Here is a 19816-nt window from a genome sequence, read left to right on the forward strand (position 1 = left end):
CTTTTAAAGCCATTTTCAGTAGCTGTCCTTTACATATTCATGCATTTATACATATTTTACAGAGCCTTAATATGCTAAAGAAAAATGAGGGGTCAAGCAGAAGCTCACCGATCCGATTAATGAGTTCCAGTACATGCCCTTAAATCCTTTGTGCATTGGGAGTGGGGCACAGAAAATCCTCTCCTGGTGCTTATTTCCACTTATTGCTTCAATATTTAATTAGCATGGCTTAGTCGCTGTAACTCTCAGTGAGTTTTTAAAAGATTTAATTTGAAACTAATTGGACTAATGCACTGACTATTAATTACCCAGCCCTGCAGGTGCAGGGGCGGTAGGAAGTCGGACCCTGCGAAGACACTGGGTGCGGTTCTGGGCCAAGACCGAGGCTCAGGTGTGGCTGAGCAGGCTCGGGGGAGTCTCTGCGGCTGCCTCTGTCCCTTCCCTCCCCTGCAGAGGGGAAAGAGGCGAGTGGCCCGAGAGCCTTGGCGCTGTGCTGGGCGTCTGCCCTGCGAGGAGCCGAGGGAGCCCTGAGCAGTGCGCTGTCTGCAGTGGCGTTGTCCGCGGGTCACTCGGCGGGCACACGTCCGTCCCCTTGGCCGGTCCACGCGCCTCACTAGACGCACGTCGGTGTGTCCGTCCATCGTTCAGTGGAACGGCAGCGCGGACCGGCCCCTGCCTGCTCAGAGCCGCTGCGGCAGCGGCTGCGGTGGGGACGCGTCGCCAAGGCTTGTTTCTGCGGGTCTGCGGCTGCGGGGTCCTGCAGGAGGAGGGGTGCCCGCGGCTTCCATCACCCCCTGTTTAGGAAGGGGCGCGGTAGGACTGACTGCTTGCAGCAGAATTGGTGGTTGGGGCTCCAAGCATCAGCTGCTCCGAACCTAAGTAGCGACTGAGGATTTGGAGTGAGGTGTCGTTTGGTCGGTTATCTGTAGGCAATGCGGTGGAGGTTCCTGGGGAGGACAGCTGCGTTTTACTTGGTGAAGAGCTTAGAAACAACAGAGCCCTTCTCCTGGCAGGTGCCACGTCTGGTGAAAAGACGCAATGAAAAGAACACGGATCTGGTTTCAATCTCAACTCAGCTTAATCCCTTATGCTGCTTTTGTTTTTCTCAAACAAAAATATTGAAAAATTACCTTTTTGTACATGGTGCCAGAGACAAGGTTTTTTATACATATATAAAAAAATATATATAGTCTTATTTGCTCTGTGATCTTGATTTCAGACTTTTTTATAACCCATCTTCCCATCAGCAAGAGAGCTGTTCATGTTTGACTGTTCAAATAACTTCACTGTGGTGCTGTACTGGCTTCTGCCAGGAAAAGACCTCTGTGCACCAAAGCATGTTCTGAAGTTTGCAGCTATCCTTTATGTAAGTTTGAACAAAGTTTGATCCTTTCTTTAAGAAGTTGATTTATTTTTCCTCTTTGCTACAAGGCTGCCTTTTGCAGCTGTTTACATCACATGTTGCAGGAGTCATCACAGTAATTACTGGTGAAAGCTCTTTGCCCAAACCCCGAATTAACTGCATATTTTACCAGCCCTGAGATGGATTTGGAGTGGGAGCTCTTAGCTGGGCATGTCTTGGCCTGAAAGTTTTTGGCAAAGTAATGAGTTCAGGGAAGAAACAAAGCAAGCACAAAGGACTGATTTGTAGGAGCAATTAAAGAGCTCCCTAGTTGAGCTGGGGTGTGATTAAAGGCATGTGACTCCAGTGTGTGTCAGGCGTAAACGAGGGAAGGAGGAGCTGTTGAGGACAGTGGAGGAAAAGGAGAAATACTGCCTGGAAAACTGCCAGCAAATAAACCAGAGATGATCGCTTGCTGCCAGAAGTTGGAAACCTGACTGCTGGAGGCATACCAGTTGTGTTAACTGGGCAGGGCGAAAGATGCTGGGACTCATGGGTTTCTTTAACTCCTTGGGTTCTTCTGTTTGGATTTAGTGGCAAGCAGAGTGCTGCTTGAGCGTGTTGTCTGACTTTGGGCTTAATATGGGTAATTAACTTCCATGCAGTAATCAGCTGATCAAATGCAGTACTTGTGGGTAAATCAGAGAAGTAGGTTTCGGACCGTGGATTCTGTAGAGCATTTCTGAGATGAATGGAAGAAGTTAAAGAGGAGAACAGACTTCTTGTAGCTTGAATATTTACTGCAAAAAACTGTATCCCTGAATATTACTGCAAAAAACCTGACAAAACAAAGGGAAGCAGTACAGGTGCTGCATGTGCCTGTGTAACAGCTTTAGAAGACGTGATACCCCCGTTTTTGGAGAGGAATGGCCGGCGCGGTACTTGGCAGGATCGTTATAGCTGTACTCACTGATGGAAATCTGGCTCTTGTCTCAGGACTGCTTTGCTGTTCCCAGCTGTTGGCTCGTGAGTGACCCGCCTTGTCCCGAGTCCCAGCTGTGGCCGTGGGTCAAGGTGGCCGCAGGGCGACCGAGGGAGGTGCAGAAGGCACAGACGTGCCGCGGGCAGGGGCAGCGGCTGCAGCAGGCCCCAGGCCGGGGAGCGGCTGTGCTTCTGGGGCTGGCGTAGGGCGGGCAGCTCTGCTGGTGGGGCAGGCTGCATGGTGGCTGCGCCGGAGCTGCTGAAGAGTGGCTGGGGAGCCCTGGCTTCTGCTGCTCCTCGGTGCTGCCGTGATCGGTGATGCTTTCTGCCTTGGCATGCTCTAATTTTTTTTGATTTTTTTTTTTCCCCAGATGTTTTTTCTTAAAAACAGGGACTTAATTTATTTTCTACGTGTATTTTTTTTCCATTAAACTTGGGGAATGCTTCAAAGGTTTTGCCTTTGAAATAACAATGAAACAACAGTGCAATGAGTCACATCAAATCTAGTTTTCATAACTTGGTGTAGGAAGTATGTCAAGATAAAACCAGAGGAGGTCAATGTTAACAAAGTAGAAACTCAATAAATGAATATTTTATTTACATGCAGGCTACTTTTACATGTAATCTCCGTAGTGTTACTTGGCTTTATTTCTTATGTCCTTAAGTCTTTATTGTTTAATCATCAGTAGGATCAGCTTTCTTCACAGATAAGATCCAGATATAAATAAGTCTCTCTTCAGTGAGCAGTGTCACAGTATGAATACTGAGAAGGGAATCAAGTTGGTATTGACAACAGGCAGTTTGTCTTCAGAATCTTCATAAATCTTTTCAGAGAAAGTGATTATTAAACAATTTCACGTACGTGTTTATGGGCCAGTTCTCTGTGAGCAAACAGGCAGCAAGACCACTTCTGACCGCGAATTATTTGCTATGAATGCTGCAATCACGTATGTAACTGCGGGTGTACATTCTCAATAGTGAATTCTTGTGAATGTTTTAAATAATTTTTTAAAGTTTTGCTCTGTTTCTGTGTAAAAGAAACCTGGCTTGCAGTATCACTGAAAGTGGTGAAAAATGTGAAGTCATTTGTCATGAAACTAATGAGAAAATAATCTCAGCTGTAAACAGAAAGAGATAAATGAGAAACACATGAGTGTTTAGATTTCTTGTTACTCCCTCTGGACAGCTTGTTAAGTCACACTGAAGTTAGTATATGCAATATAAAAACTTTAAAAATAAATTTTATGGAACAAAACACCAAAATTGGTGTGATTTCCTGTCTTTTGCTATTCTGTCCTCTAAAAGACCCAAGTAGGGTATTAAACAAACAAATGTGAAACTTCCCGTATAGAGTTTAGGTATGGGACAGGTTTGTCATGTACCTCTGGTTTGATTTTGCTTTTCTCGGACAGTCCATCCGTTGCAGTGGTGACACTCACTGTGCAGCGAGGCTACTGGCGTTAGAAAGGGGGTTTTGAGTGGAAGCGTAACTTCTGGACACTAAGGGTCTCTGAAAGCAGATGCAAACATTACAATTTCATTTAAAAAAAAGAATCCTAAGAATTACAGCAGGGACCCACCGTGTTGTGCGGGGAGGCAGGTACCCGCGGCAGCGTGACTGGAACCAAGCTGCTGCTGCTGCTGCTCAGTCCCGGGGCTTTCCCGGGTCGGGCGGCAGCGATGGGGGGCTGCAGGGTGGGGAGGCAGCGGGGCGGCCCGTGCTGGGTTTCACTGGGTGAGAAGGGCTCGGGGTGGCCATGGCACTGCCCCGGACAGCGGGCACTGGCAGCTTCCCCCGCCTGAGGGCCGGCTTGCTCGGGAGGGCTCCAGCTTGCGCCTTGCCCTGCCGGCGCCTGAGGAGCGCCTCCAGTTGCTCCCAGGTGGAGCTGGGTGGCATTTCTGCAGGGTCCCCCCGGCCCACGGAGCAGCCTGCTCTTACCGCTCGCTTTTGCCCAGAGGCATCTCCAGTTAGAGCACACGCCAAGCTGGTTGTGAGGATTCATATTTCCTTCCATCCCTTGCTTCAGTGAATTAGGTTTAAAAATAAAATGCTTTTATTCCTGAACTTCCTCCTTCTTTGTTTTGGGCGATGGAGAGCACCACTCTCCCCACCTGTCTGCCTGCCTTCCCCGTGGGCTTCCCTGAAATTACTCCTCTATTGTGTTCCTTAATTACTCTTCCCAGCTTCAGGCTGCTTTTTTTCCTCTTTTGACTTCAAGATTGTGGCAAAATCCCGTAATTTGTGTATCGAGACTTGCTCGTTTGACCTCTCTTGGATATCTTGCAGGATCCACTTTGCCATAGAGACCACAATCACCACCAACGATATTAAATTGCAGGCAGCACCTCTTTTTCTAAATTGCTTTGTTCTTCCATGCTCTCCTCTTCCATGCCTCTTACCAGTTTTGTGGATCCTGCTGTCATCGTTGAGTGGAAATAATTTTTTTGTCCTTTTACTAAGTAGTAAAGCCTTTTAAACGGAGGTCCATGGTCTAATACTGCATCTTTATTGCCTCACTGGCCCCTTCTTTTAAAGGTGTACAAGATGCTCCTGTGCTTGTGTGAGGAGGTGAGCAGATGAAGGCAGATAAGCAGGTGAATGAGGGATAAGAGGTACGGGTGTCTGTCCCTCCTGTCGTATGATGCTTCCTCAGCAGGAAAGACCTGATGGCAGGGGGTTCCCTTATCTCCAAAGCAGGACCTGGCCACCCAGAAGTGGGGACAGCAGTGAGGCGGGGGGGAGGTGAGGGCTTGTGCCCAGCCATCAGCACAGCCCTGGGGCTGTGCACTGCAGCTGAGAAACTCAGAGGTCAGATTGAAAAAAAAAAAAAAGTGACTCAACAGGGAAACATTAGGGATAACGAAATTCCAGTATGATTAGTTTTTATGTAACCTTGTTGTCACAGTTCTCCCTTGCTGGCAGGCTAAACAGAGAGGGCTCCTGTGAGCCAGCTGTGAAATCTGGGCAGATTTGTGTTGGTGGTTTCTGTCTCTTTGTGTTTGTAATCAGCAAAACAATCAGATCAGCAGAGCCCATTCATCTTGCTAGGATACTCCAAAAGCGTCCCGAATGTGGCAAAAAAAGAAGACAAATCCTCAGCAGCATGAGGAGCAGGGCTGGGTGATGCAGGGTGCCCGAAGCTGGGTTTACACCGAGGAAGCCCTTTCATTGAGGGAGAAACGGGCAAGCAGTTTGTTCCATCCTGGGGCAGGACGGGAAACGCACACCGGAGGACAGGGTTTGTCTGAAGACTCATCCTGGCTCTGGAAGGACACGCTGAGAGATGGAAAACAACTCTGTGAAAACACGTGTTCTGTTTCTGGGGATGCTCACGCTTGGGTACCAGTAAACTGATGGGGATTTTCTTTATTTCAGATGCTTCAGTGACTCCGGTAGAACAGCACGTGCAGTGCTGCAATGAACCCCTGGTATCTGATGGGGGGTGATAGGCTTGGCCTAATCATGTTTTAAAAATTGCTTGTGATTAGATGGATCTAATGGGAAGTGCGTGGTACAAGTCCGACTGAAATATAGCGATAATACGTGGTTTTGACAAGTGCTTTCTCCCTCATGGAAGCGCTACCTTTCCCTCCCCCACCCTCCTCACTCTCCAACTAGTAGATGTGTGGGAGAGGTGGGGGGAGCATTTGTCTCCTCAGGGGGAGGAAGATGGGGAGGATTCTGGCCTCTCTGGTATTTTTCCCTCTGATTTGACAGGAAGGTGTGTTACTGACTAGATTACTGAGCCAGTAGATAACAACTCGGGTGCTTGGCAATATGTCTAAGATTATTTTTCAAATATCTCCTGGAATAATTTATTAATTTCTGGAAAGAAGGATTTTTCTCTCAATATGTATGAACTTGTTTTGCTACTTTTATTTTCAGGTGTGAATGTTTAAAATCTCAGTTTCAGAGCCATCCCATGAATATGAATATATGCAACACAAGATATATGTTGATTTAATATACTTTCCCTTTCAGACTTACTCAGCGTATGCAATAAAACTTCATTCCACTGCAAATTTACAATGCAGCCACGTACTCACAGTATTCCTTTCCTGAAGAATGCATTTCTTGCTGTGTAACTCGAGTGATATTTTAGGAACAAGAATTTGAGATGTAATCTCTTGCGTAGCTGCTCACAAAGCAGCGGATGACTGAGATGAATAGCCAGCCTCTGCCGTCCTTGGAGCTCCTGAGCGGCAGCCGAACGCCTGGGCGTCCCTGCTGGGGTTCCCCCGGGGGGGGTGAACGGGAGAGCTCTGCCCGGCGCCGCGGGTGTCTGTCCGGCCAGTCCTGCACCCGCGCTTCTACCTGGGCTGTGGCTGGCGATGGCTGCAGCTCCTCTGTCCCGGTTGTAAAAAACCGCAGGTAAACTGCCGAGCAGAAGGGTGGTTCTGCCGGCCGCCTAAGCGCTTTGGGGCATCGGTTGTAACGCAGGTAGGCTTGGGAGTCGGTGAAGGTGGAAAGGATTTTCTGGGGGCTTTTGTGGTTTAACTCCTCCCGCTCTTCACAGATACCTGTAACCACGTCACTGTTCCCTTTTGCCCTGGGTTATCCTCTGTGTGCGTTACCGACCTCGCTGTGTCAGTCAGATAACTGTGTATTGGGCAGTTTGTGTGGTTTAGTGGTAAACTCTTGAGGTTTTTACCTGCTCGGCAGCTGGGTGCTGTCTTTCTCCCTCGGCAGACTCCCAGGTTTGAGTGCTGATTTGTCACTGATTTCTGAACCAGATCAGTAAGAAGAAACAGATAATCCTGACTGATGGTAATTCTTGGAGTGTTACCACAGGGGATGAGGAAAAGCTCATAGAAATAATCAAATACTTTGAGTAGAAGGTTCTTTTGAAGCAAACAATCTTGAATGGGGAACTTGATTCCCAGCATGCTCTGCACCGCACTGAAAATCCTTGCGTTTGCCCCAGTGCCACACGTAAGGCACACCCTCCAGTGTCAAGGTGAATGAAAATAGAAATGTGGTGAACTTCACGTTGGAGATTGCAGTTCAGATTAGAGTCCTGTTGCGTCAGCCCTTCTGCAAGCAGAGAGGGATAATCCGTTTTGTGATACGGTGTGGCTGGCAAATCTCAAGGGCAAGGATGCACGCAGAATCATAGGCAGAAATAAGAACTAAACCAGACCTTTTCAGCTCTAGAATAGTGCTTAAAGTATTTGTCCATGCTTCTTAAACCAAATAATAGTTGTCAATGAAGTATTTTTCCCATTAAAATTAGCAAGAATAGAGCAAGTGCGGGAATTGTCAATTTTAGTGAAATATCTGTTTTGTTGGAGAAAAAGAAGGGGAAATGCACTGTTATGATGCTGCAAAAAGTCTTCCATTTTCATCCTAAAAGGGGTTTTTATTGCAAAATTTCATTTGTATGTCTCTTGGGGGGGAAAAAAAACCAAAAACAACCTGACAAAAGAATACAATTTCATGTTATAAAAATATTCAGATTTTTGCATTTTTACTTGAGTTTCATTCCTAGTCTGAGACCACGCTCATGACCCTTCATGGAAAACCGAGCGTTTGGGGAGCCGCGCTCCGTGGCATGGGGATGGGGATGCTCTTTCCTGGCTCTGCTTGGGCGAACTCCAAGCAGTTTCACCACGAGTCAGATTCCACGGGCGGTGACGGCGCCCGGGAGCTGCTCTCCCTCGGTCCCGGCCGTACCCGGGTACTGCCGCGGCGGGGGGGGCGGCTCCGGCGCCTCGGGCTGTCCCACGGGTGAGGGTTGGGGGCTGCTGGGGGCGAGGGGCTGCGAGCGGGCGGTGCGAGGCGGTGACCCAAGGGCAGAGGGCTGGGCCGCGGCGGCGTTGACAGACGTCCCTTCAGTGACGTGTTGGCTGTCAGCGTGCCGAGGTGGTGCTCTGGGGTGGCACGGCGTGCTGTCGGTATCTGGCCCAGCTTCGTGAGGACTTCAGGAGTCAGCCGCTGGAAAATCAGTCGGTCTGGTCAGAAATTCCTGTGGAAGCTCCCGCAGTGTGCTGCTGTTCAGGGTTCAGTGCTCCGGGACTAACCGCCGTGCTGGCCAGGCTTGCTCCAGAGCGTGGCCAGAGTTTGTTTAATTGTTCACTACACACATTCTGAAATACTTTTTTCTGGAATTTACTCAAAACCAGCTTTTGTCAAATCTTTTCCCCCATGCCTGCGATTTCGGTTTTCAGTTTATGACTCCATTTGGGGATTGCAAGTTTTGGAACTTGTGATCTAGTAAAATTTATGCCTTTGGGTGTGACATCTTGAGCTAAGTGGCTGAAGTTTTCTGTGTCAGACAAGAGTGGATTTCTGACAAGCTTGGAAAAATAAGTATCAGCTTGGACTGGAATAAAAGATCTTGTAGGGAAGGAAGTTAAACACAGCTTTCAGCAGATAAATAGGCAGCCTTTGTAGTAAAACTTAATGTAGAAATTTTACCAAGTAGCAAATGTAATAAATCTGTTTAATCCCTGAATCATGTAGTATTGCTTTTTAGTTTAATTATTTATTTATGTGGAACTGAGACGAGGCAGAATGAGCCCTGGGTCTTTTGAATATCAACTCTATATCCTGATGCCTTTAAGAAATGCAAGTCATTAGTCTGCTTTTTTGCTCAATAGGGTTTGCTACAAAACCAAGTATGATTCATTCTGACTTCAGATCTTGACCCCTTTTCATCCAGCTTTTAAAAATTCCTTACGATTGTGCGTGCTTGTATTCAGTGCCGTCACTCGTCTTTTCTCTCTGTTGTACTTAAGCTGGAGAATGATCTTTGGGCTCTGTTGCCTATTGGTAAGTCTGTTCCCATTTTTGGTTTGACCTGCTCACCTGTGGGGCGCTGAATGTCTCTGCGTTACTGTGGATTCCTTACAGTACCTGTTCGTGTACTCACATTTCCCATCCTGCTGGAGGAGAATTTACGTGATGCAGAGTAACGTGAACTTTCTGTAGCACTTTGTGGCGGTTCAGGTGAGAGGAGGCGTCCCGAGCAGGAGCAGCAGTAGCACACAAGGATGCTGGACCTGCCTCACTCGTGTAGCGGTGTGAGATTCGTGGGTTAGTGACCTGTTCACCACGAATGAACACGTCTAAAAGGAGCCAGCGGAGCTGCTGGGCGGCTGCTTTCCTGGGAGGAAGAGCCCCTCTTCCGCGGGGCTGACAGACGCCGCGGGCAGCCTGAAGGCAGCTCTCGGTGCCCCCCAGGGCTGATCCACGGTGGCGTCGGTGGGACCGCAGTGGGCACACGTCACGGCGAAGGGTGCTGGCGCTGGGGCAGTGCCGGCCTTTCTGTCGGGAGGGCGGCAGGAGCGGCCGTGTGTCCTGCGGGACGGGCCTGACCCGGAGAGTTGAGCTGCGCAACCAAAAGCCGAGCTTAAACCAGGCGGCCGCGCAGCGGGTCGTGGGACTGTACCCATGGCGTCTGGGGGGGGCTGCAGAGGTGGCACCTGGGCTGTGGCTTGTTTGCCAGCTTGCCCAAGGAGAAGCCCCGTGGGGAGTAGCGTGGCCTGGCCACCGAAGCTCCGGAGGTGTGTGGTATTCGGACTGTGCACATCCCGATTTCACTTTTCCATGTGGTTTTTCCTTGTTTTCTTCATGCTGTGGCATTTAGTTTGACTGCCCTCTTCAAACATACAGTAATTGAGATCTGTCCGTTTTAACCTTAAAGGAAAAAACTGTAGGTGGTTTAACCAGGCTTGTGCGGAACTGATGTCAGGTCAGAGCTGGGGCGGGGGGAATAACCTCTGTTTAAAAGGAGGCATAGGGCGACTGAGGAATCTGTGACCAGCGATTGCATAAAGTTTTGTCTGTGACTTGGAGCTGACACAAGAGCTGGTGCTTGGGGCTGTGTGCAATCTTGGAATTTCTTTTTTCCTTCCTTTTTTTTTTTGGCTACCGTCTTTTTGTCCACTGTTAATGTTTCTTGTGTTGCCACGTGGAGGTTTTATTCTATTGTACTGTGCAGCTTAGCTTTCTCTTCCCCACAGCCTTGTTTTTGTATGCAGTTTGGGGGGGTTGTGTGGTTTTTTTGGGTTTTTTTTAATTTTTTTTTTTGAAGAGGTCTGATACCCGTCTGAGTTGGAAGATTTATGCCGATGCGATTGCTGACTCAGATGCATGTGGTAGCACTGCATAAACGTTTAGAAAATAAAGAAAACCTACAGGTTGGGGGGGTGGGTGGTTGGAAGAGGGTCACAAGCTTGGCTGTTGTCACCTGGTGATGCAGAACGTCCTGCTCTGTCCTGTGCAGCTTTGAACCCCTGTGGACATCCCTGTGCTGCCCCCGCCAGGGCCGGGTCTGTGGGCTGAGTTTCTCCGCTGGCAGGCACGGCCCAGCTCCTCCTTGGCGTTCGGTGGGTCTCTACTGGGGTTTTTATCCTGGCGCTGTGGGGGAAGTTTCTCCTGTGTGTTCCAGCGTGGCTCTGACTTAAGCTGAAACAGTGCTAGGCAGGTCCGGTCACCTTGCCCGGCTCAGTAAATTCGGGGTCTGAAGCGGCAGCCGCGATGGCCCCTGCAGCAGCGGGTGTTGCAGGAACACGCGACTGGCACTGGTGCTGCGACTGCGTGTGGTCGGAAAGGAGCGGACGGCCACTCTGTGGTTTCCCTGTCCCAAAGAACATGGGGTCACACGAGTGATACGACAAGTAAAACCTCGGTTAGCAGAAGAGGTCCTTCTCTGCCCTGGAGTTTTTGGGTGAACTAGTGAGGATCTGTGAGAGCTCACGTTCTGTCTATGGTCGTGATCTTTCTAGAGTCAACCACACAAAATTATAAAGCGCTATAACTTTTCCTGGTTTGGGACAAACCTTCAGTCCAGCTGAGGGAGTTTGATCCATCTGACTAAGGTAATCTGTTAAGGGGAACTTTGCATCTGGTACAAAAGTTTTATTTGTTTCTTTTCTGTTTGTTTGTTTTTGGTTTTGTGACTTGATCCAGGGGAAATAGCCAAAAAAGGTGTGTGTGTTCATCCCAACAAGACCAAAGTGGACTCTTGTTGTTTGTGTTACACAAAATGAGAGTTTTTTCTACTGCACCCAGCAAGAAGCAAATAACCAAGAAGGCAGGAGGTGTTTTCTGAGCTTGATCAACCTCAGCTTTACAGAACGGGTTCGTGGGAAATTGCACAACACAGAGAGCGCCTTTGGTAGTTCTTTACATTCCTCTTACGTAAAGAAGAGGGAAGGAATTACGGTAGGATTTCTGTGCTGTCCTACCTGATGTCACTGCAGTTTTGTGACTTCAGGGCTCTTTGTAGTCCTCTGGAGTTGAAATTCTTGATCTGTGTTCGTGACAGGCGAGTAAGGTTTGAACACTTAAATTCTGCTTCTGTTGATTTAAAGTTGTAGGCTATGACGAAAACTGGCAGTTAGCTCTGTCATCCTAGTGTCAGATGTAGGAGTCTCTCAGACCTGTCTTCAAGGGGGGTTGATTCATGTTTTATTTGTCTTTCTAGTCACTAGAAAGAAGAGCGCACGTTTGTTTTTTCTTGCACTGAGGTCGGTGCCAATAGTAGAAATAATGCTGCGTGGTTGCCTTTGGTGTAGATGCACTGCCAGTGAACTCTGGAAGCTATGTACACCAGCAAAATAAATTACATAAGCCTTTAGTTAGCAATGCAGGTACGTTGTTTCCCCCATTCCTTTTTTCCAGGCCCACTGATATCCTTAAAACCCTCTGAAGACCCTGTTTTGCCTTGCTTCAACTCGCTCGTAGACCCTCCTCACCATGGATGTTGTCATTCCCACTAACAGCTACTGGGTGGGGTTCAGAAGCAAATCCCACATAGAGACACTTCTGAACTCCTGCAAAGTCTGCGCTTGGGACTTTGAGCTGGTCTCATCATTGAACAGACTCATACCCAAACAGTTGTTTGTAGCTGAACAAGTGACCAGAGACTTGTTGGTCTTGATGAAAAGATTATATGAAAGATGTCGGCTTCTCCTTTGCCTTTAAAAGTCCTTTTTCGGAGATGTTCTTTGCCTTTGTTTTCCCAGCTGATCTTCTCAGCAGTGTTTCTGTTTTGACATGTTGCAGCTGAAGATCAGATGCTCTTGCTCTTCTACTTGTATTTTGGGCATCATCTTTCCTGTCTGCCTATGTTCATAAGTAAAAGTCACAGTACCCTAAATTATCAGATTTAGTAGAATGTACATCTGCATCTTGTAAAAATGGTGCTTTTTAAAACTCACTGTTTTCCCTTGGGCTCCCGCTCCACTGGCAGTGTCACAAAGTCAAAATATAGAAATAAGCTGGTCTGTATAAAATAAGAAGCTTTTTTTCTTTTTTGGGGGGGGTGTGTGTGTATTTAAGACAGTGTGGTGGTGGTTAGTAGAAAAGCACAGAGCAGCCAATTTAAGAGAAAACCAAGGTAATACAGTGGCCATGGTGCGGTGGGATCACCTTGGGCAGCAGGCAGCGCCCACCCAGCCGCTCGCTCGCTCCCCTCCTCGCCAGGGCAGGAGGACGCGCGATGGCGAGCTGGGGTCGGGGAGAGCGCTCACCAGCTCTGGCCGTGGGCAAAGCGGGCTTGGCTGGGGGAAAACTGGTTTAATTTGCTGCTAATTAAACTAGCTTTTGTGTAGCGAGAAGCAAAGGCAACTGAAAACAGCATGTCCCCCCATCCTCTCCCCCTTCTTCCCAGGCTCAGCTTCTGTCCTCCCTTCCAGAGTCCCCTCCCTCCTTCCCCATCTGGGAGCTGTGCTGTTGTCAGCGGAACAGCAACAGTCTGAATACAGCGGAGTCGCCTCTTTCTACCTGTTTTGGATTATAAAAGCATTAGTGCGTTGGACAGGCTGCCTGGGTTTGCCTTGGTTTGTTCTCTTAGTATTTCTTGCAAATTAAAAATGGAAACGTAGCGAAACACTTCTCTGAAGGTCACTCGTTGCCTTTTAAAGTTAACTGAAGTATTTACCCTAGAAATGTTTTACATGTGAATATTTTTAAAAACAATCAAATCTGAAATTGCCGTGGTGTAACGTGCCCAGGTTGTGTGGGGTGGAGCTGCACAGGCTGCGCTGACAAGCGACTCTGTCTCGGACAAGTACTTTGGGCTCACAAGAGGCGTTCCCTGCCGTCGTGCCCCGCACCGCTCGCATCTCTCCTTGGCACCTGGGCAGAAGCGCTGAGAAGCGAGGTGTGGGCTGAGGAGTGGTTTTACCTTTGCTTCTGCCCTTCCTGCCCGTCTGCACCGGTGGAGGTCTCCTGCGTTACCTGTCCCCGCAGGGGAGAACCTGGAGGATGCATCAGCTCTGCCTGGCAGGGCTCCCCCCGCCGCCTTCGCAGCTCCATCCTGACCGTCTCCTCCCTGCGGTAGGAAGCGCCCCCAGTGCCACCGCTTTGGGAGCTGCCCCTCGTACCGCTCGGTGACTGATCCCGGTGGGAGCAAGGCGCGTCTGTTACGGAGCGTTGTGCTGTGAACAACACACGTGAGCCCTGCGCTTGTGCGACCGGGTCCTTCTCTGGGTCAGTTCTGTGCATTGCTTCCTCCTGCGCAGTTGCTTTCGGTCAATCAAGAACCGAAGGTTTTGATTTGTGGAGTTAAGTGAGAGACAGGAGTATAACTGCTTGGTAGACAAAACCAAAGACAAAATTAGTAATAACTATAGTTTGATTAAATAATTAACTGGTTAAAAAAAAAAAAAATCCAATGGAAAGCGTTTGTGCGGTGCCAAAACGGAGGTTACCTATTGTAACTGCTATAGATTCATGTAAAACTAGCAGCAACTCTCTCGTACCACACACCTTTAAATAGCCGTGCCGTTGCACGTTGGTGGAGCTTTGCAAAGGCAAGGGAACGGGATTATATATTATGCTAAACACGTTCCCATATTACTGTTGTTTCACTGTACTGCTTAAGCTCCCAGTAAGAATTTTAACTTTGTATATATATTTCAGGAAACATTCTTTGTTTTCAGGTAAAAGTCTGGAAAAGTAGCTATTTTTTTAAAATTCTGACAATCCAGACTCTTCTGGATGACCTAAGGAGAAAAGTTATTTGAAAACTGAACTTCACACTTAACCTCTTCCATTTGTGTTTTCCTTCCTTTCTGCAGAAAAAGGATGCACAAAGATAGTTTCTGTGGGTTTAGGAAACGGATGGTAGCGCACAAAGCCCCGTGTTCACATGCGCTGTGGTGTTTTGATTTTTAATTAATGGTGTTTTTTGAAAACTTCAAAGCAGGTCAGCAGAGGGGTGAGCTCAGTGTTTGGCAGCGGCAAGTGGAAATGGAAGAGGGTCGTCTGCCCCTTGTTGTGTGTGCGAGGGGTGGGGGATTGTAGCTGTTTACTGGAAATTTTCTTAGTCGGCCTTCAAATAAGGGGAAAAAAAAAACCCTAACAACCCACCAAAAAAAAAGACCACCCAAAAACTAACAAGGAGGAAAATGTTATCTAATCAGAGCTCCTCAGTTAACCGATGACGTCAAGCAGTAACCTTCTCTTTCTGTCCATGTTTCCTTTGGGCCATGAACCGTTCAACACAGCTAGAAGTGACCTCATCCATCACAGCAACGGGGCCTGTCTGCGTTTCGCTCCGTGGTGGGTTTATTGGCGCTGGGCATGGGAAGGGGGTGAAGAATAACATCCTCTTCCACCGCGCTTGCAGACTGGAATGTGGGAGGAGGAACAGCCCGCGCGGGTGCCTGGCCAGCGCCCCGGCTCGTCAGCCTCCTGCTAACGACGGGCGCTTTAATGACGGCACCGACCGGGTGCTGGGATGCCAAACGGGGGTCTTTGGCCTCGTACTGGTGCCTAAGGCGGCTCTGGAGCTGCGGCAGGAACTCCACGTGGGCGGACGACCTGCCTGGGGCCTCGCTCCGAGCTGCCCCGGTGGGCGCGGGGGGGAGCGGGCGGCAGGCGCTGCCCCGGAGCGGGAAGAGCACGTGTTGCCTCGCGGTGGTTGGCACGTGCAGCCGTGCTGCGAGGGAGCCTCCGCCTGCCTTCTGGTGTCCTTGTCGGCAGCGCGTGGCCCTTCCCGGCCGTTTCCAGTACGAGCGACGATGCTCCTTGGGGCGTTCGGAGGTGACCTCGTGCGCGCGGGGGGCGAGGGCGGGGTGACTTCCAGGGCGGGTTTTGTGAAGGGCAGCGTGCCGTCGCTTCGCTGAAGGGAAAGCCGGTAATTGCCAAACGCTTCAGAAAAACAGCAGTGAAATTGCCGCTGGCAAGTCCCCGCAGTAGCAGTATTCTGTTGGGGTTTTGTTCTGTCGCTTACGCCCGTCTAGAACACGCGTGTCACAGCTTCGTTGTTCCCTCAGAGTACGGCGGCCTGGGCTTGGACTTCTCCTATAGCATCGCGGTGGCAGAAGAGCTGGGAAGTATCCGCTGCGGAGGTGTTCCGATGGCTATTGGAGTGCAAGCTGGCATGACTACACCTGCTCTTACAAGGTAATTTTCAAAAAGTTTGGTTTAGCCTAAAACCCAAACTGTCGTGTGTTTAGGCCTAAAACCCAATTTGGGTGAGAGTAGAAAAGAGAGTACAGAAGAGTGGGGAAAAAACCGTTACTGTGCAGATTTACTGTCTGTTTCCTTTGTAACTTTGCTCTAGTAATGCTTGAGGAAGGAACCTACTCTCTACCTCTCAAAGTTTGGTTTAGGGGAGAAAATACTTTCTTTTTTTAGTGTTAGAATATTATATATTAAAACACAGGCCTTGTGCAATAGCAGATGATATGATTACAAACACAGAACCTTGGTGCCATGACCAATAAGACAATTTTAATTCCAGAATCCCCCTATTCATGTTTGTTTTATATCTGGTTTTTTAGCCAGATATCCCAGTGCAGTCATACTAAGGATGCATTTAATTGTGATGATCAGTCAATTCTATTTATGACTTACTTCCTTTTTTCCAGCTTTACAAGGCACTCATCGCTGACTGTGACTTTTCAGGAATAATGATCAATATTGTTGTAAGTCCTAAGTTGTAGCCCATGTATCCTGCTTCCTAAATACGCCCATTCCAGGCAATTACTCATTTTGCTTTTTCTCATCTGCTTGTGTCAGTGTTCCCCTTTTACCACTTGCTGTCGTTCAGGCTCCTGCACTTCCTGAATCCGTTTTGGGTTTTTTCCCCTCCCTCAATAAAAGTGGCAGTTACCAGCCTCCTCTTAATGTGGTCATTGCACAGACATTCTGCATCAAAACAGCAGTTTGCAAAACGAGAGGGAGGCGACAGGCTGGTCCAGAAGTTTGTCGCTGGGTTATGGATACACCTAAAATTCTGGAAGGTGGGGGATTAAATTCAAATGATGGTGATGAAGTCAGGAATTTCTTTGTACGAAACAGATATACAAGAGGGGAATTTTTGCACAGAAGAGCACTTTAGGGTTGGGTTTTTTGGTGTTTGTTTGGGTTCCCCCCCCCCCCATTCTGAATGAAAATGCCTGTAAATGCAGCGCAGAGTCTGGAATGTAGGCTCTGTTCCCTCGACATCCATCTGTCCTGCTAGGCACATGTGACTTCGGAGGTCTCAGCCATGGGAAATCTTTCTAAAAATTTTCTTCTCCTTTGGGTAATAGACCAAAAGCTTGCTGAAGGCGTGGAGTTCAGTATGTCTGTTCCAACAGTAGCTGAGTTATAGCCCAACTGAGAATAAAAATAGTGTTTTAAAAGACTTCAGAGAGTAGTACCTTGCCCCCATGACAGCCTTTTATTCCCAGGGGTTTAAAAACATCTGTAGGTAAAAGATGGAATTTTGTTCCATTGCAGTTTTTTGGCCTTCTGTTACTCTGTTCTGCTGTAGTAAAGCTACATCCGTTTGTGCTAGTGAAATCCTACAGTGGATGTTCTTGGGAAGTAAACGTGAAGATGTCTTTAAGATGATGAAATCTGATGGAATTTGCATCTGTGCTAGTGGACTTTTCCTCCACTGTTAAGCCAGTTCCACTGACTAGTTACACGGTGCAGTGTCCCACGCTTCAGACAGAAAAGTGAAACTTGGTGATGAAAAGAAAGCTGGCTGCTGCAGGAAGTTCTGCACGGGTGCAGCTTGGCTTCATGCAGGGTAATGAGAGGGCTGACTGCTGGCCCTGGCCGTGGGCTCACATCCCCTTCACAACCCAGATTCTTGAAAGGTAGCTGTGAGCTGTGGTGATGCTGAATGAGTTCAAAGAGATAATCCAAATTTTGCATCTTAACTCTGCGTTGTTAAACAGCACAAAAAGAATCAGCCATCACCCACTAAAAACTTTTAAAAAGCAATCTGGAGCCCTTTGTTGGCTTTCCTAACTTTGGGCTTCGTTCACATTCATCGAGCATGAACCGACTCAGTGAATGTGATGGGTCGTGAAGATTTTCCCAGATTCCTCTGAGTGAAGCAGTGGCACTTTCTAAATCTGAGAACTAAATGCAGCCTGTTCTGTCAGCAGTGCTCTGACCTTTGATGTACCTGGTCTTTCTAACATGCTCAGAGACACTACTTCACTTGCTTTCAGGATTACCAGTCGAGTGGAGAAAGCAGCTCTGGGCTGAGGCAGTGCATGGGGTGCATTTCCCTGGGCTTGTAAACGCGCCTACAGGGTGACACCGGATCGGTGCAAAGCTCCTTTGCCCTGGCAGCAGGCAGTAAACTTTCTCCTCCCCGCCCCCCCCCCCCCCCCCCCCCCAGTTTATAGGAAACCAGTAAGGAGGCTGATGATGATGATTTAGTGGGAAGAGAGTGCTTTTCTGTTTCATCAGCTCACTCATCACTGATTCTCTCTCCACCCCCAGCAGCAGCGTACTGAGAATTAATGTCCAAAAAGCTGGTTTTGCTGGCGCTTTGCCTGCCTGCTGTAAAGGAGAGACACCAGAGCTCAGTCATAACAGCAGTCGTGAAAAGCAGGATCGTCTGCTTGAGCGGCTGGGAAAAGGGTGAAAATGGGAAGAGATCATTCAGGAGTCGAGTGGCTTTCCTGCCGGCGTAGCTCGGGGAAGCCTGGGCTTGCGCTGCTTCAACAGACGCACCGAGTTGTCTCGCTCGCCTTTGGTACGCGGGTCGCGTGGTGCGTGCGAGGTCTGCCCTGCGCCGGAGCAGAGACTGTGCTTCAGCATATCCCTGGTAAAAGCGTTGCTGTCCTGGTGGCCGGCTGTGCTCCGTCGGTGGCCGGCTGTGCTCCGTCGGTGGCCGGCTGTGCTCCGTCGGTGGCCGGCTGTGCTCCGTCGGTGGCCGGCTGTGCTCCGTCGGTGGCCGGCTGTGCTGCTTCGGGCCTTTGAGAGCCTGTGAGGGCCCAGCCTGGCCGGAGCAATACGGTGGGGCAGCAGGCGGCCGAGCAGCTGCTTCTGAACCGGCTTTCCAAAAACGGCTTCGCGCTGTTCCTGTCCCTGGAGGTTCCTCCAGCTCCTGGTGACGGCCTGGCTGTGCCACGGTGGCGGGTTGTCTGGTGGCCAGCACTGAGGTCTCCGGAGCTGCTGTGGTAGGACACCAGCCGTGTGAGCGGCTCTTAAAAACTCCGTGGTCTGAGGAGGGCAATCTTTAACGTGACGCCTCTTTTGCAATACCTGGGTTCGAGTGCAAAGTGCGTTCCTGAAGGGGTAGAAGATTGACATCGTCACTCTTAACTGAAACCCTTCAGGTATCTTATCTGCGCGGGGTCCTCGGAGCCATCGGGCGCTCTCATACAGGCTCCTCAGCCGTATTCGTTTCAGAACGTAGCGTTAGCTTGAACTGAGCAATTTGTTTCATAAACCCCTCAAATGACTGAAGCTTAAACGCTAGGTAAAAACTAGGAGGCAGAGCACTTCTCTTGCTGCTTTTGTTCTTACGCTGCCTTCCACAAAAAGTAAATCAGTTTTCTGAGTGCGGATTTTTTTCAACTCGCATGTTGTCTTGTCTTGGCTGAAGTAGGGACGCAAGGAGAGGAAGCTGATTGCAGTGGGGATTCTTTTAAATCCAGGTTATGGCAATTACTGCACTTAATGAGGCTTCCGTGCTGCCCAGGGCGCTTGCTGCTGTTCAGCGTGCACATCTAACCCTTGCTGTGCCTGTGAAGAGCATCTCCTCCCTCTTGTTTTTTCCGGATTCTTTCCCTGTCCCTTGAAGCTCCAAGGAGCACTGCTAAGCTGGACCTGGACAGCAGGTGGTACGATGCTTGTGCAGAACCACACGGAACCAAAAGCACGTGGCCACTGCCTTGTTAACAGACTGAGCCTGGGGGCAGAACAGGAGGAGAATGGGGAGAAACTCGCCTCTTGCCGCTTTCCTTCTAACCTACCAGCAGTAGGTCGGAGCTGCTCTCTTCTTTGCGTAACGGACATCTTCTTTCTACTCCTAGGATGTCCATGAGTAAACTGTTGTGTCATCTTTGAGATACTGTAGAATAATGCATAAATCATCTGAAAGCTCCTCCTTTTTTTTGGTTTATCTTTGCTTTGGTGGTGGATATTGCTCAGATGTGTGAGCTCCCGTGTGAGAACGCTTGAGTTGATCAAATGCCGAGAGCCATCTTAGAGCTGCCTGCAGCTGTTCACATCCAGGATTTCGATTTGCACTTGGTGGTGTGTCGTACTAGTGTAGCTGTCAGTTCTAGTCAGAACTTTCC

General features: G+C 49.0%; 1 protein-coding gene across 1 annotated transcript in view; it reads left to right on the forward strand.

The window, feature by feature from the left end:
* The window catches only part of LOC104344909 (putative acyl-CoA dehydrogenase 6), a 77859-nt gene that overhangs the window by 33715 nt on the left and 24328 nt on the right, over positions 1-19816 (forward strand). Inside the window, exon 3 of the mRNA XM_086468419.1 lies at positions 15554-15683. Coding sequence (XP_086324545.1) covers positions 15554-15683 — 130 coding nt within the window. The remainder of the gene's footprint in view (positions 1-15553; positions 15684-19816) is intronic.

The sequence above is a fragment of the Leptosomus discolor genome, chromosome 7, assembly GCF_034619465.1.
Source record: "Leptosomus discolor isolate bLepDis1 chromosome 7, bLepDis1.hap2, whole genome shotgun sequence".
Classification (NCBI taxonomy): Eukaryota; Metazoa; Chordata; class Aves; order Leptosomiformes; family Leptosomidae; genus Leptosomus; species Leptosomus discolor.